Source organism: Periplaneta americana, chromosome 3 (genome assembly GCF_040183065.1).
Source record: "Periplaneta americana isolate PAMFEO1 chromosome 3, P.americana_PAMFEO1_priV1, whole genome shotgun sequence".
NCBI classification, from domain to species: Eukaryota; Metazoa; Arthropoda; class Insecta; order Blattodea; family Blattidae; genus Periplaneta; species Periplaneta americana.
Window position 1 is genome coordinate 148,755 of NC_091119.1, and position 15,772 is coordinate 164,526.

Genomic DNA, 15,772 nt, shown 5'->3' on the forward strand with positions numbered 1-15,772 from the left:
TTGCAAATGTATTAAGATTTAAGTACTTTCACATAAAACTATAATTACTTCTTTCTTCCATAAATCTGTGTTCTAGAACGAAAAGGATGGAAGTCCAATTTTACTGATTTTGGGATAAGTATATCATTTTGATCAGAATTTCTTTCTCTATCAGCTGGAAAAAGATGGAAGTGCAAAAATATGCGTTTCTCTTTAAATTCAGATGTAAAAAGATGCAAGAATCATTGCCCTTAATATACTTGCTTTGGTTTTTTTTTTGCTTTCCTGAAAAGTTATGTTTTATGATTGATTGGTTTATGATTGCACATACATTTTAAATATGATTGTCAGTTTTTACAGCTATATTCCCACCTATATTACATGTGTTCCAACTTACTAGAGGGTATGTTCCAAGGTACATGAACCTATTGTACCTTCGAATACATAACATATCTCTTCATTTTATTTTTTCAATCCATAAAGGATATGTAAAACAGGAAAATACATACAAGAAGTTCTAAAGGAATCCTCAATAATTATTTCAAGCATATTTTCATTTAAGAATTTTCATTTCCAAAAACTTAAAAAAAAAAAAAGACAAAAAATTGATAAACAGTGTTTCAAAGTACAGCAGTCTCCCCTAATCATGTTAAAATAATGGTACTTATACCATTTACACCCTGTATTTAGAATTGATACACTGAAAATATAGTGGGAATAAAATCATACACAATAAAAAAAATTCGCCCAACAGAATAATGTTACCAAACATACCCACCACACTTGCAGCATTACCCCGTTGAATTGCAATTCATATTTGGTGTCGCAGGAATTCGGTAGAACGTGGGTCTCCAGTAGGAATTAAGATCTGTGTATTTATTTTCTTATCTACTTAGGTAAGTAGTGCTAAATTTAAGTCAGCACGACAAAAAAATAATAAATATTATGATGATAATAATAATAATAATGGAATGGTTAGGTGAGAATTATACAATAGTCATACTTTAGTACGACGGATGCATTTCTTTCTTTCGCCAATCTTGCCTGGGTCGCTGTGCCAGTGCCATGACCTGTTTCTATACAAGAAAGGACAGTGCTGAGGTCGGTGCGGTACAACTCTCACATCCTCCTTTTCATTTCTAGGCTAAATGATTTCAATGTGTATCATTTGATGCAATTCCAATGACAAGAAAAGACAGCAGGCATATGAAGAGGTGCACGAGTAAGCAGCATTCACACAAGTTCATGAATCCACGATCATAATTGGTTTAAAATTAATTTTACACTTTCATTGTGTGTATACATATCTCCATATATACCGTGTCCCGTAACATTTCGCAGAATATCATATAGGATTGGTTAAAGATTACCATTTTGAGTAGTTGGTAATTATGAATAGAAAAATTCGTAGTAAAAATATGTTTTTCTTTTTAAGTAGAACACGCTATTCTTCAATATATAAATTTTTTATACTCATCTGGATTGAATGAACAGGCATGAAGAACCATTCTTTCGTCTTCACTGCATTGATAAAACAAAAAAAAAAAAAAAAAAACGTCAAGAGCAAGTTCAAGATAAAAAAAGAACAATTAATGTAACACAAAAATTTCGTTGTAAGACATGTTCTCTCAGGTTTTCGTTTATCTCACATAACCAATTACATAACTAAAAGAGATTCAACATCAGAACTGAAAAGTAATGACAATATAAATATTTTTGTCTTCAACTTCGCGCTCATGCATGTACACGTGAATGAACTTTCAGACTTCCAGAGCGCGAAAAAGACTTCTCACAAACGTCACATTTGAATGGCTTTTCCCCAGTGTGACTACGTAAATGCTCTCTCAGAGATCCCGATTGTGAAAAACATTTCTCACAGGCATTGCACTTGAATGGCTTTTCGCCAGTGTGCGTTCGTAAATGCACTCTCAACGACCACATATCCGAAAAGAATTTTCCACAATTATTGCATCTGAATGGTTTCTCGCCCCTGTGCCGGCGAACATGCACTTTCAGACTTCCTGAGAACGAAAAACATCTGCCGCAGATATCGCATTGGAATGGTTTTTCTCCTGTGTGGGTACGCAAGTGGCCTTTCAGTTGTCCAGGCAACGAATAACATTTGCCACACGCGTTGCACTTGAAGGGCCTGTCGTCGGAGTGCGTGAGAACGTGATAACGCAGATGTCCAGTTTCCGAGAACCGCTTCCCACAAGTAACGCACTTAAACGGTTTCTCACCCGTGTGCGTGCGTTTATGTGTAAAGAGTCTACCCGAGTCTGCAAAGCACTTCCCACAAGTCTGGCATTTGTAAGGCTTTTCGCCGGTATGTACGCGTACATGAACTTTGAGCGTTCTATATCCTGATAAACATTTTCCACAGATGTGACATTTATACAGCTCCTTGCTTGTGTGGGTAAGCACGTGCACTTTTAAATTGTCTGAACGCGAAAAAGATTTACCACAGACATGGCATTTCAATGGATTCTCGTCCATGTGCGTACATGCATGCGCCATTAGAATTTCCGAACTTTCAAAACATAGTCCACAGTGTTCGCAACTCAATTTCCTTTTCCCGAAGTGAGTGCGGGAATGGATCTTGAGACTGTCAGGAGTCAATACTGACTTGCCACATGTATTGCACTCAAACCGGTCAGATGAGTGAATGTCACGTGATCGTTCACAGGCACGACACTCCGAGGACACAGGGCTTGTGTGCTTCCCTTCAGGCGTGTGAACCCTGTCATTATTCAAATTGCTGCAAATAAGAGAGCCCAACAGTGAAGGGTACATCAACACACGAAATGGGTAACTGCACTGAAAAAATTCAGCATTTCAGAAACTACGGAAATTACTCCAAAATCTTCTCCTGAATAAATTAAGAACTTCATTCTGCTACAATGTTCAACATTTTTCTCCCATCACAAATACAAGGCACGAGAGATTATTAGCCAAATTTGCATGTTGGGTATCATTATAGATTCCAGTTTGAATTATATGTGAAAGCTTGAAAGAGGATAATAATAATAATAATAATAATAATAATAATAATAATAATAATATTACCGTATTTTCTCGCGTAATTTGCGCCCCGGCGTATTTTGCGCACCCTAATTTTTAAGGGATTATTTTAATTTTTGCTCCGTGTATTTTGCGCACACATTTTACGTACATATTTATTCAGTGTAGTAGGGATTTTCCTTCCCTACAGTCCATCGTAGGTCATTCACCAGCAACTGAAGTACCTGCTTCAGAAAGAAACCCCAAAGTCCCGCTACTTTAACAATGCTTGTCCTTGGTAGAAACAAGTTACCGGTACAGAAAATTAGCCCTACCGTAAATAATTACCTATACATATACTAGTAGAAAAGTTTTCCGGGCTATGAGGCCGTGGTCTGTTGGTTGTGAGACCAAACGTTTCGTTCACTGCTGCGGTGAACATCTTCAGTGGTGTCTATTGCTGGTGCGGCTGGTTCTACTGCGTGTGCCGATTACAGTCTGCGCTGGCTGCATCGTTGTATCCAGTGCGGGAGGGGGGGGGCTTGCTGTTGTCGCCTCGGTCCGCGCTCGAATGTGCTTCGCGGGCGGGTTTGCTGTTTTCCACGCGCTCCGCATCCGGGGTTGTGTTGTTTAATTGTGCTTCGCGGGCGGGTTTGATGTTGGTTTTCCTTAATGCCGGATACCAGGCCTTGTTAACCTTGAGGCCTTCTTCTTTTGGATTGAAATTGTTCTTATGTTTATATATTTCAATCGCCTCTCGGTGTAGCCTCGCGTAGAAATGTGGTGTGTCGCTGAGTGTATCGGTGTCTTCGAACCTAATGGCTACGCCAGGATAGAGTTAAAAAGGGCCTTGAAACCAAGGAAGAAGGCGACACCGGAGTCAGGCCAAGACCATACGAAGAGAGGCACGGTGTTCTTGCCCTATTACAAGCAAGTTACGGACCGGATAAGCAAGATCCTCAACCGGCACAAGGTGGACACTATCTTCCTGCCCACCAAGCAGATACGCAACAGCCTACGCTCAGCCAAGGACAAACGCGACAGATTATCTTCTACGGGGGTCTACAGGATCCCGTGTTCATGTGGAGCAGTTTACATAGGGACGACGCAGCGGAGCTTCAAGACTCGGATCTCCGAACATAGAAGAAACTGCCGCCTTGGCTACGTAGATAAGTCGGCTGTAGCTGAACATGCTTATCTGGAAGGCGAACATAAAATTAGGTGCGAAGACACCGACACACTCAGCGACACACCACATTTCTACGCGAGGCTACACCGAGAGGCGATTGAAATATATAACCATAAGAACAATTTCAATCGAAAAGAAGAAGGCCTCAAGGTTAACAAGGCCTGGTATCCGGCATTAAGGAAAACTAACATCAAACCCGCCCGCGTAGCACATTCGAGCGCGGACCGAGGCGACAACAGCAAGCCCCCCCCCCTTCCACACTATATATACAACGATGCAGCGAGCGCAGACTGTAATCGGCACACGCAGTAGAACCAGCCGCACCAGCAATAGACACCACTGAAGATGTTCACCGCAGCAGTGAACGAAACGTTTGGTCTCACAACCAACAGACCACGGCCTCATAGCCCGGAAAACTTTTCTACTATTGAAGCCGGCCGTGAAAGCCTACACTCCAATATACATATACTAATTGAGATAAACTCACAACAGGACCTCTTACTTGAAAAATCCGCATATTTTACGCACCCCAATTTTTCAGTGGCCAAAGTTAATTAAAAGTGCGCAAATTACGCGAGCAAATACGGTAATACAATATTTGGCATCACACGCACAGCTAACTCTATGAAACTACTTATTGACCGCCTTCCTATTACATTTCAGTAACGATTATCTAAGGTTCGTATTCTTAATGCTGGTCACTCTCGGTACACGAGAAGTACTTTTCTTGAGCCTATCTAGTCATTATTATGAAACAACAACAACGAGATTTGTAACATTTTATTTTAAACTCTGAAAAGAAATTTACTTAATTTTTAAAATTATTTTCACTTGTACTTGTGAGTAATTTCTTATATGCTATCGTGTTTAGTTTGAGAATTTTTTCTTTTACGATGGAGAGTCAAAAAGTAAGCTTAATAATTGTTTTATTACTTGAATATGTACAATAAGACTACAAACAAGTCAACACAGTCCCCACTACGCTCACTGCAAGTGTTCCTGTTATACAGGACCACGGTGTAGTGTGTGAGCCTGATTTGTTATTTATATATTAAGGTTACTTTTTGAATCAGCGTCGTATAAACAATTCAGTACTGAGTTTCCAGATGTAACCTCGCGTGTTCTCTGTCATGCTCCTCTTGTATTCATGTCTACGATTTTTGATATAACCCGTGAAATTTATTTTCTAATTATTTTCGCCAATTCGATTTCACTTTTGCAGAGCATAAAAGTTGCAAGCAATTATTTTAATTTTCTTTCAGTTTGTGTGTAATTTATCAGATATACTTAGTTTTAAAAGGAAATGGATTAAATTTAGTAGGTTGTTTTTAATAAAAATGATAAGTATTCTTTTCCAAGAGGAAAACCTGAAAGAACATCTAGGATAGTAGTTAAATATAACATTTGGGTTGCATTCAAAAAGTATTGATTATTCAATCTATCTTAAATAAGAAGCAACTAATTGCATACGTGTATTTGTAATTTTAATTAATTTCAGAAAAATTAATTATATTTGAGTTTCAGACAAGAGACAGGTGTTCTGTAAAATCTGGAAGGAATAAATGGACGACATATTTCACTAACTTAAACACCAATTCTTGGCCAGTCTTATTGAAATCACGAAATTGGCCAAGTGCTCAAACCTGCAGTTAAGACTTGGTCAGTAGACTATTTCGTGCATCGTTGGCACGATTACATCCGTGTTGCGGTACGAGGTAACAGCATAAAATAAAAATATTTTTTGTTGAAATTGTGGCAACATAAATTAATGTCCTAAGTAATAATTTAGTTCGAAACAGCAAAACCAAGACCTGCACTACACTCACCTGTGATTCAACACTTCGGTTTCCTGTGCACTTTCCTCCAGGTTAACATCTTCCTTCATTGTAACCATGCGAAATGTTTCTTTCTGAAAATAGCGTCAACAGAGAAGATTAATGCAGGAGAACTGAAGATGACAGGAGTACTGAAGGACAATGTAACAGTTTTTAACCCATAGCGAAATATAGGTAAAATCATACAAACAACGTGAATCTGCAGCATATGAGCTAGTTTGACACTGCTATCGATCACATTCTTAAAACATGTGCTTGTAGTAGCGATATTACATGCGGACTGAGTCTGATATTAGACTGCCAGAGCATGACGACATTCAATTTAAGGTACAGATAGCAATTTTTACTAGTCGCTCTTGGTAGCACAGTTAGTATAGTGCTGGCCTTCTATGCTCGACGTTGCGGGTTCGATCCCGCCAGAGGTCGATGATATTTAAGTGTACTTAAATGAAACAGGCTCATGTCAGTAGATTTACTGGCATGTAAAAGAACTCCTGCTGGACAAAATTCTGGCATACCGGCGATGCTGATATAACCTCTGCAGTTGCGAGCGTTGTTAAATAAACCATATTTTTTTTACTAGTGTGGAAACAAAAAACAGGGTCTAATTAGGAACTGGAAGGCAATGTCTAAGAAGTTCACTTCAGAGGATCAGGTAGTCTGCAATTCCTTAGACCTCTGCTTGTTAAGGAGGTCATCACGTTAACATACAGAAACAAATTGCTGATGTTGCTGAAAAGTCATCTTCTTCTTTTTCACATTAGGACGATGCCTATTAATATAGAAATCATTTCTATCTTAATATCTACGTAAAAATGTAATTTCTTATATTACATTTTTTGACGTGTTTGAACTATTAGGTCATTTCTATATATTTCTCCGCATTGTTTGGCCATTTTTAATACTTTGAAGAACTTTTCACTTCACATAATGGAAGTAGTATAAAATGCTTGACAGCAGCTTAGTTTAAGTGAGGACTTTACCGCTATTGTTCTTTTGTTGGTACGAGGGTGCCTTTACAATTTATGTTTGAAAGGGGGGAAACTTTCACCATGTCCTGAACAGCACGCTGTGTCCCCAACATGGTTCGGAAGGGATGTCTACTGTAGTAGACAGTACTTTTAACACAAAGATTGCAAGAATGCATGTTGTGCCCTCAATTCGTTTTGTCATTCACACTCCCTCATCTGGAAGATCTGGTTGCAAAAGTGAACACATTGTGAACCCTCATTAAAATCTATAGTTTTCCCTTAAAACCCTCACTTTCTTGCATGTCCTTTTCCTTTATCTTAGCCAAATTCCAGGAAGTTGCCTCCTCTCTCCGACATTTGCAGGGCAGTCATTGAAACAAGGTGACTAATTTTTAAGAAGTTGTGATGCGAGTATGGTGAATAATATTTAAATGCCATTTTCTTATAATTTTATATCATTTTCTCATTAGTTTAAAAGCATTTTAATGATCATTTATAGTAGATTTTTAGGTCATCAAAATCAGCCCCCTAGTGATTATACTTAACACAGCAAATAAGAGTACGCAGTTGATTACTACTGAACCAAATTCAATCTTTTTACTTCTGTCATATCCGGCGAATTGTCTCTCCTAAGCACTTCAGTTACTCTTTCAATAAACTCGAAATATGTAGAAAATTTCTGGGAGTCTCTCTCTCTGAATGCAACAGTAGCCTTCTTCTGTTTGTTAGTGAATGTCCTAATGCATATCTATCCACTGCACACTTGAAAGACCATATGAAAAACTGACTTAGAGAAAGAATGCGGGATATCTGCAAGTCACATAGGAACAGAACCTTCACTCACCTCAGGCTCACACTTGACCACAGGAAATGTAACTGGCTCTGGACAGTCTTCAACTTTCACTTCCCATTTGACATCACAGCTGGGATCTATTCTCCCCTCCTTCAGAATACAAAGACGACAGAAATTTGTAAATCATTATTGCATGTTGAAAGATGAATCCATTTTTTAACACTATGCATGCTACGAGCCTCGAGAATGCGTTAATGACTGCAGTAGAAATCGTGGAATCGTAACAGTCACTTTCCAAGCTAAGGCCTGTTTAATGACACTATACTAAATACACGCCAAAAATATAAGAACCAAAAAACAGAGAAATTAAGGAAAAATGATCTCTACACACTTACCTCTAGTGACAGCTGTACACTTGACTCTGCAGCCAATGGATCGACCTCGGGTTCGATCTTGATGGCAGCCATTACAACTGAAACAACAGTTTAAGAAAATTATTGCTTCTTCCTTGTAAAGTGCCCTTTTTACCGCTGCATTAGTAACATAAGTGCCTTAAGAAGAACTGTGTGATAGCAAACAGTATGGTGGAACTAGCGATGAGGTACTTCCAGAAGTGACGATGGTTGAATCTGCAACTTGCTGTTGTTTAGTCAATTGTCCGAAAAGAAGTCTGAAACTAACATATCAACAAGGCAACTAAGCCAGGTGATAATGGGTAAGATGGCTAGTTCCTTTGTTCCTCCATTGTATACATCAACTAGCTATATGTTTACATTAATTAAGTTAAATTCTCGACTTCATCATATGCAAGAAGACATATTTGAAGAAATAAAGAACCTTCCTCATGGCAAAGAAACATAATTTTCAAGAAACTCTTTTAAAGAGTTTTACGTCAATGTTTAAAAGCCAGGAATAATAAAATCCAAACCATTCATTGTTATCATCAGGGAAAGGATTTATATGTAAATACATATTTACTTATAAAGCTAATATAATTTATATTTTGCATTATCTTTATGTTTCACAATGTGTAGGGTTGAAAAATCCTACTTTTATTTTCCATATTTTTCCATATTTTAGAGTTTAGTACATATTTTCGTTAATTTCCATATATTTTCCATATTTCATATAAAACAGTCCATATTATATTAGGTTTAACAATAAAACAAAACAAAATTCCATTAACTTTTAAAAATACATTTCAACAATAGAGATTTAAACACATGTTCAGTAATCCCTTTAACATCAGAGTTATTTGAAAATTAGCAGTCCTATCAACAATGGGAAAGTAAGTTACAAAACTGTATTAATTTAATTTAAAATTTTTAACAGACTTCAGTTGTGCAGCTCAACAGTTAAATGCCAGTCAGAGTACACATAGGTTCAGTTTTGTAAATCATACTATAAAGACGGTAAATATGCCAAAAGTACGTCATTCAGTCAATTTAAAATCAAAACTAACAAGTTACATTTCAGAATTTAAAGAAGATGGTTTATCAACTGACAATAAAATATTATTTTGTAATTTGTGTCAATGTGCAGTATCATCTACACAAAAGTTCCTGGTGCAACAACACATTACAACTAGTAAACATCAGGCCAACAAACAACTAAATTCCAAGCAGAGACAATTGTTTTTAACACAACCAACAACATCGAATGTAAGATCTGAGTTTAACATCGACCTGTGCCGTTCTCTCATCTCTGCTGATATTCCTCTCTACAAACTAAAGAATAAGGTCTTCAGGGAATTCCTTGAAAAATATACTCAACATACAATCCCGGATGAGTCAACACTTAGGAAGACGTATGCTCCATCCATCTACGATGAGACAATACAGAAGATAAGAGATGAAATTAAAGATAGTTCAATTTGGGTTTCCATTGATGAGACTCCCGACAAAGAAGGTAGACTTGTTGGTAATGTAGTTATCGGTTTGTTAAGTGAACAATATTCTGAACGAATTCTTTTACATTGTGATGTTCTAGAAAAGTGCAATAACAAAACTATAGTTAAACTGTTCAACGAAGCTATGGGTATCCTGTGGCCAAAGGGTATTATGTACGATAATGTGTTATTCTTTATTAGCGATGCTGCCCCTTATATGGTCAAAGCTGGACAAGCATTATCTGTTGTATATCCTAAATTGACTCATTTTACTTGTGTGGCGCATGCATTTCATCGTGTGGCAGAAGTGGTCAGAGACAATTTCCCTAAAGTAGATTTGTTGATTTCATCAATGAAAAAAGTATTTCTCAAAGCTCCCAGTAGAGTTAACGTGTTGAAAGAAATGTACCCTGAAATTCCATTGCCACGAAAGCCAATTTTAACTAGATGGGGTACATGGCTAGAAGCAGTTGAATATTATGCCGAACATATAGACTCTATTAACAATGTTCTCCTTGCATTGGACTCTGAAGATGCAGTCTCAATTGATACTGCGAAAACAGTTACCTGTGACATAAGTGTGAAGAATGACTTAGCTCACATTCAGCATACATTTTCATGCATCATAAAAACGCTCAAAAGTCTCCAAAATAGGCACCTTTCACTATCTGAAAGTTTTGAAATTATAAATAGTACTGTGGAACAACTGAATCGTGGTAGAGGTAAAGTTGCAGATGCAGTAAGAGCTAAGGTGGACACTGTACTTTCAAAAAACCCTGGATATGAAGAACTACAAAAGGTTGTTGCTGTGATGAGTGGTGAATCAACAGTGAAGATTAACTTGGACTTATCCCCAGCAGACATTGTGAAATTGGATTATGTACCAGTTACTTCTTGTGACGTCGAACGCTCTTTTAGTCAGTATAAATCTATCCTCAGAGACAATAGAAGAAGATTCACTTTTCAGCACTTGAAAGAAATGTTTGTAACCTATTGTTATGGTAACAGACAATAAAAATTGTGTTTTGTTGAAACTACATTGGAAGATAAGGTACGTCCATTATATTTTTTGTTTAGTTTGATTAAAATGTACCAATATTTAACGTACATAGTCATTTTTTTATAATTTTAAGTCCATATTTAATTCCATATTTTGGTAAAAATCCATATTTAATTCCATATTTTGGTAAAAATAACTACATATATATTTACATATTTCATATATTTTTAGTCCATATAAATCCGTTCCCTGGTTATCATTATAGAACGCACATTTCCCTCGTACACAAGTGTAAGGATGGTGCAAGTACCTATTAAAACATTCCTAAGTTATCGGGTAAAGAGTCTATCAACACTCACAACATTAAAAATCTGTATCTCAAACCTCTGATTCAAATGACTTACGATGAAATACTAAGAGTGACTAAGATGAAGGCTTGTTAAATAGTTGGGAACTCACAGACCTGGTAGAACAGACTTACAGACAAGTTAAATAGCAAATGCTAAATAAAGTATTCAAATTATTCTATACCCAACAATAACACTGTAAAATACTTAGGGATTGTACACTATTAATCAGAGTGGAATCGTTCTCTTTGCAACAAGCATTGCAGTGTACGATGGTTGAATTTGTAACACACGATAAGATGTAATGTCAAGAACGCGAAACTTGTAGTGACTCAGTAACCACTAAAAATAGTGAAGCACAGCATATACGTAATAATGGAATAAACACACATTTTCCATAATTTAACTTCGTTCCTACATCCGTTATTACACTTTTCAGTACTAACAACAACCCTAAACAAAAATCACCACAGTTTGAAAATCCTACATAGATTCATACGCAAGGCATAACAAGTCTGTGGTAATTCTACAGGGTGTTACGGAAATGCTCGATAAGAAAATTATTACCGATATTTTTATTGTACAAGTTAATTTACAGCAATGGAACTCCTGGCTTTTCTATAGCATGCAACACTGAAACTTCAAACTCGATAATCTCTGTAATGTTGACAATTAATATTTGAGGACAAATTAATAAATCCATAATATTCTCATAGCTAGCAGTGCATCATAACTGGGGTATCCCGGCCAAATAAGTCACTCAACTGAGTGCACTCTTAGTATAATGGCAGATGACACTAGACATATACGTCAACATATATGCCTAACTTGGAATCAGGCCACAAAGGGAAACATTGAAGGAGGAAGGTTCCATCCGGTGCTGTGGATTAAATTCAGCGTAGCTCAGTGGTCAGAGCGCTTGGTACGTAGAACTAAGGACCCGGGTTCGATCCCCGGCGCCGGAGCGAATTTTTCTCCTCAAATATTAATTGTCAACGTTACAGAGATTATTCTGTAGCACAAATTAATAAATCCTTAATAAATTCAGCATGTTTTGCTATCAGATATATGCAAAAGAAAGTAAATATCTATACCTTAAAACCAATCTAGTTTGCATACTCGGTAATGAGTTTTGGAATAATATTCTGGGGAAATTCCACAGATAGAGTATATTCCTATTACAGAAAAGAGTAATTAGAATAATAGTAGGTGCCAAATCTAGGGAATCGTGTAGGACTATTTTTAAAAAACTACAAATAATGCCCATGGCTTGTCAGTATATTTTTTCATTAATAATCTTCCTCGTAATGTAATCGTGAAAACTTTGTAACTAATTCAACAGTTCATAGCATAAATACACGCAAAAAATGGCTTTCATAACTCCATCGGCAAGTCTATCGTGCTATCAAAAAGGAATGCGTTACATAGCAGTAAAAATTTTTAATAGCCTCCCTATCGATATAAAAAATGAAATCAAAACATAAGATTATTTAGGGCCAAATTAAAGAAGTAGCTAATTTCTCACGCCTTCTATTCTGTACGTGAATTCATGACATTCAATAACACTTCATGAAACTGATACTAATACTTTGTGTTGTACTATTAGATTATATTGTAAACCTCGTCTGTATATATTTCATCTAGACTGTGACTATAAATCCATAGACATTTCGTTAGCCCGCACTACAAGCGTGCTAAACTTGCCCTGGCTATCGACTGGTCACTTGTATGCTACAGGATTCATATCATATCATATCATATCGCTAACACTGGTTTATGAATACGAAAAACGTTAGTTCGCTGATCATCCGACCAGAAGCCCGCGCTAAGAATGTCTATGAATACGGGACTGTATTTAGTTTTTTGAGTTGTTCTATAGTCTAGCTGTAAAGCAATGTATGAATACCATGGAATGTTAATACATACAATACGGTGCAGGAATCTGTCACAGATTAGTTTAGGCTTTCCGTATGTCTTGCATAAGCGAATCTGTGACAGGTTGACAGGTTAGGTTAGTTAGCTTAGGATTTTAATATGCATACCGGTATACGAATCTGGGTTTACGTTAGATTACTTTAGACTTTTGTATGCCTAGAATATACTAAGGGAAGTGAAATGTGCATTTTCCGTTGTTCAACCTCTTTATTTCACACATTAATTACCAATAATAACTTTTAGGTTATCTACACCTATCAATTCTTTTCAATTTTCAGTTATTTTCTACTGTTTTCGAGTCAACTGACGTCTTATATGAATTCTTCACATCCTAAATTATCTTCTCTCTGAAAATTAGACCATTTTCCCACTGCTTTCGTTAAAAAAAACTTCATTGTCGCGTGCTATGTAAAACTCGAGCTGCTTATTCCTGAGCAAGTACCTCAGGACAAAGAATTCTTTGTTTTATAAGCAGGCTGCAAAATAAGCCGAAGGCAGCAATGTTTGCATGCAAGTGGGCCCTCCGCCGAAGAAGGAAAAACTCTGTTATCAAAATCCCTGTAAGAAACCATGTAGACCACAAAAGCATTCAGGGATGGATGAATTTAAGCAAAATTATACACACAGATCACAATACTGTAACAATGACATTAATTACCTTACTATTCTAATCGTATCATAAAGGCTATGAATATATACCGTAAATAAACTATTAAATGATGAATCAATAAGCAGGATATTATCTAGAATCCCGTGATAAGAATTCGTACTAATATCATCAGACCTGTCTTCGGACAATTGACTCAACAACAACTATCATGATGTCTTATAGCGTAGCTTGCAAAATACGCATAAATTTTCGAATTACAAAGCAATTTCAATATCGTATCATTTACGAATATCTACACATATAACATGAACAACGTTAGATTTAAACAAATAAATATAATAATAATAATAATAATAATACCTAGGCCAACGTGCACCAACTATTTGTAATACTTCAACTTTTATAAGCATATTCAAATATAGGCTAATATTAATACCTACCTTACTTACTTACTTACAAATGGCTTTTAAGGAACCCGAAGGTTCATTGCCGCCCTCACATAAGCCCGCCAGCGGTCCCTATCCTGTGCAAGATTAATCCAGTCTCTATCATCATACCCCACCTCCCTCAAATCCATTTTAATATTATCCTCCCTAAAGGTCTTTTTCCCTCCAGTCTCCCAACTAACACTCTATATGCATTTCTGGATTCGCCCATATGTGCTACATGCCCTGCCCATCTCAAACGTCTGGATTTAATGTTCCTAATTATGTCAGGTGAAGAATACAATGCGTGCAGTTCTGTGTTGTGTAACTTTCTCCATTCTCCCGCTTAGCCCCAAATATTTTCCTAAGCACCTTATTCTCAAACACCCTGAACCTATGTTCCTCTCTCAAAGTGAGAGTCCAATTAATACCTACCGGTATTATAAATTTTCTTACTACAGCAGGACATTGCACAACAAACTATATAGCTATAAGCTATATAATATAAAATTTGCACCGACAGTTGGATGGACTCGTGCACAAAATCTCCACAGGCTCTAATGCAGATCATATTACTGCAGTTGCAGATTCGTCTTTTTGCTTTGGCTGTCCTCGGCATGCCTGACTTTTGATGTAATCCTCTTGCTTCCATGGCTGTAGTGGAGTTGCCAGCTTTTCAAGTCGAAATGTCTGGACATCTGTGCCTACGTACTTGTGGGGGAGGGTTAAGTAATACTTAAATATGAATGTACCTTTAATTCTTCTGATGTTGCTGCTACTTCTGCGGTCTTTTGAAGGTACTGCTGATCACTAGTTGCTGCCTTCAAAAGCTGTTGTTTTTTTATATTGATGACAAGCCTATCAAATCCCATACAAGTCATCCTTATTTCAATCTTACAAGAAGTTCACTTTCAACTGTTTTAACAGGAAGTCATCTGCTCACTAGATTTTCATTTTTGAAAATGTGTGTTCGACCGCAGCATTGCTCATGTGAATATTGTAGACAGACAAGTTTCATTATTTTAAGTAAACTGGGGACAATGCTGCTAGATGTACTGTAAAATTCCATCTATTTCTGGTTGGTTAGTAGGCCTATATCCTTCTTTCAGTTCATTACCATCAATTGCCAGTTTATTTGCTTTCAAGATATTTGTGGGATCTTTAAATGTTACTGGTTTCTTCAAATCTATGTGAAGCATAGGAATCAAAGTCGAGCCACTTTTCCAAATAAGGTCAACTTCTTTGATAAATCCTTAGGACATAATTTTTAAAACACACCTAATCTAAGGACATAACTCCAAAACTTTCGTGTACTTTGAGCCCATAAAATTCAATTCCACATTACCTCGTAATTTACTTCATATACCATCTGTTGTGTTGAACGAGTTTCCAGTAAGTATTTTTGTTACAAACCTCGTGTAGTTTGTGGTAACTTAGTGGAAATTCTAAGTAGGAGTTGTCTGCACGTAACTACAGTTGATGCCAGTCGCCATCATCGACATGAGTCACATTTTGGACGGAGATGGCTATTTCTTGCAGCTGTGATTTTCGAACTATAGTCACTGAGATTACATTACCTGGCAATAAAGCAACACGGGGCCACAAGATAGATTTCGACACCACCATCATCTTGGACAAGACAGCGGGTTATTGGGACCTGGCCATCCAGGAAGCCATCGAAATCCAGCTAGTTGGTAAGAGACGGGGACCTAAAGCTGAACCTGTAATCAACAAGCTTCGACCAACCAGAACGCAGCAGGCAGTCAGGGCTAGGACCGGCTTCTGATCGGGAAGCCCTAC

General features: G+C 37.1%; 1 protein-coding gene across 1 annotated transcript; it reads right to left on the minus strand.

Moving 5' to 3' along the window:
- Nucleotides 1-953: 953 nt before the first annotated feature.
- LOC138695719 (zinc finger protein 180-like) lies at nucleotides 954-13,804 on the minus strand. Its single transcript, XM_069819838.1, has 5 exons — nucleotides 13,596-13,804; nucleotides 8,163-8,239; nucleotides 7,819-7,917; nucleotides 5,995-6,077; nucleotides 954-2,737 (listed from the first exon to the last, which is right to left on the minus strand). Exons 2-5 carry the CDS (start codon nucleotides 8,232-8,234, stop codon nucleotides 1,714-1,716), a joined length of 1,278 nt encoding a protein of 425 aa, XP_069675939.1. The 5' UTR covers nucleotides 8,235-8,239; nucleotides 13,596-13,804; the 3' UTR covers nucleotides 954-1,713.
- Between the last annotated feature and the right edge of the window lie 1,968 nt (nucleotides 13,805-15,772).

Bases quoted from the DNA above. Each gene is read 5' to 3' on its own strand.
- LOC138695719 (XM_069819838.1), bottom strand. From the start codon at position 8,234: ATGGCTGCCATCAAGATCGAACCCGAGGTCGATCCATTGGCTGCAGAG. The intron at 7,918-8,162 runs GTAAGTGTGTAG...TGTATTCTGAAG, and splicing joins GTGTACAGCTGTCACTAGAG to GAGGGGAGAATAGATCCCAG. The intron at 2,738-5,994 runs GTGAGTGTAGTG...TCTTATTTGCAG, and splicing joins ACCGAAGTGTTGAATCACAG to CAATTTGAATAATGACAGGG.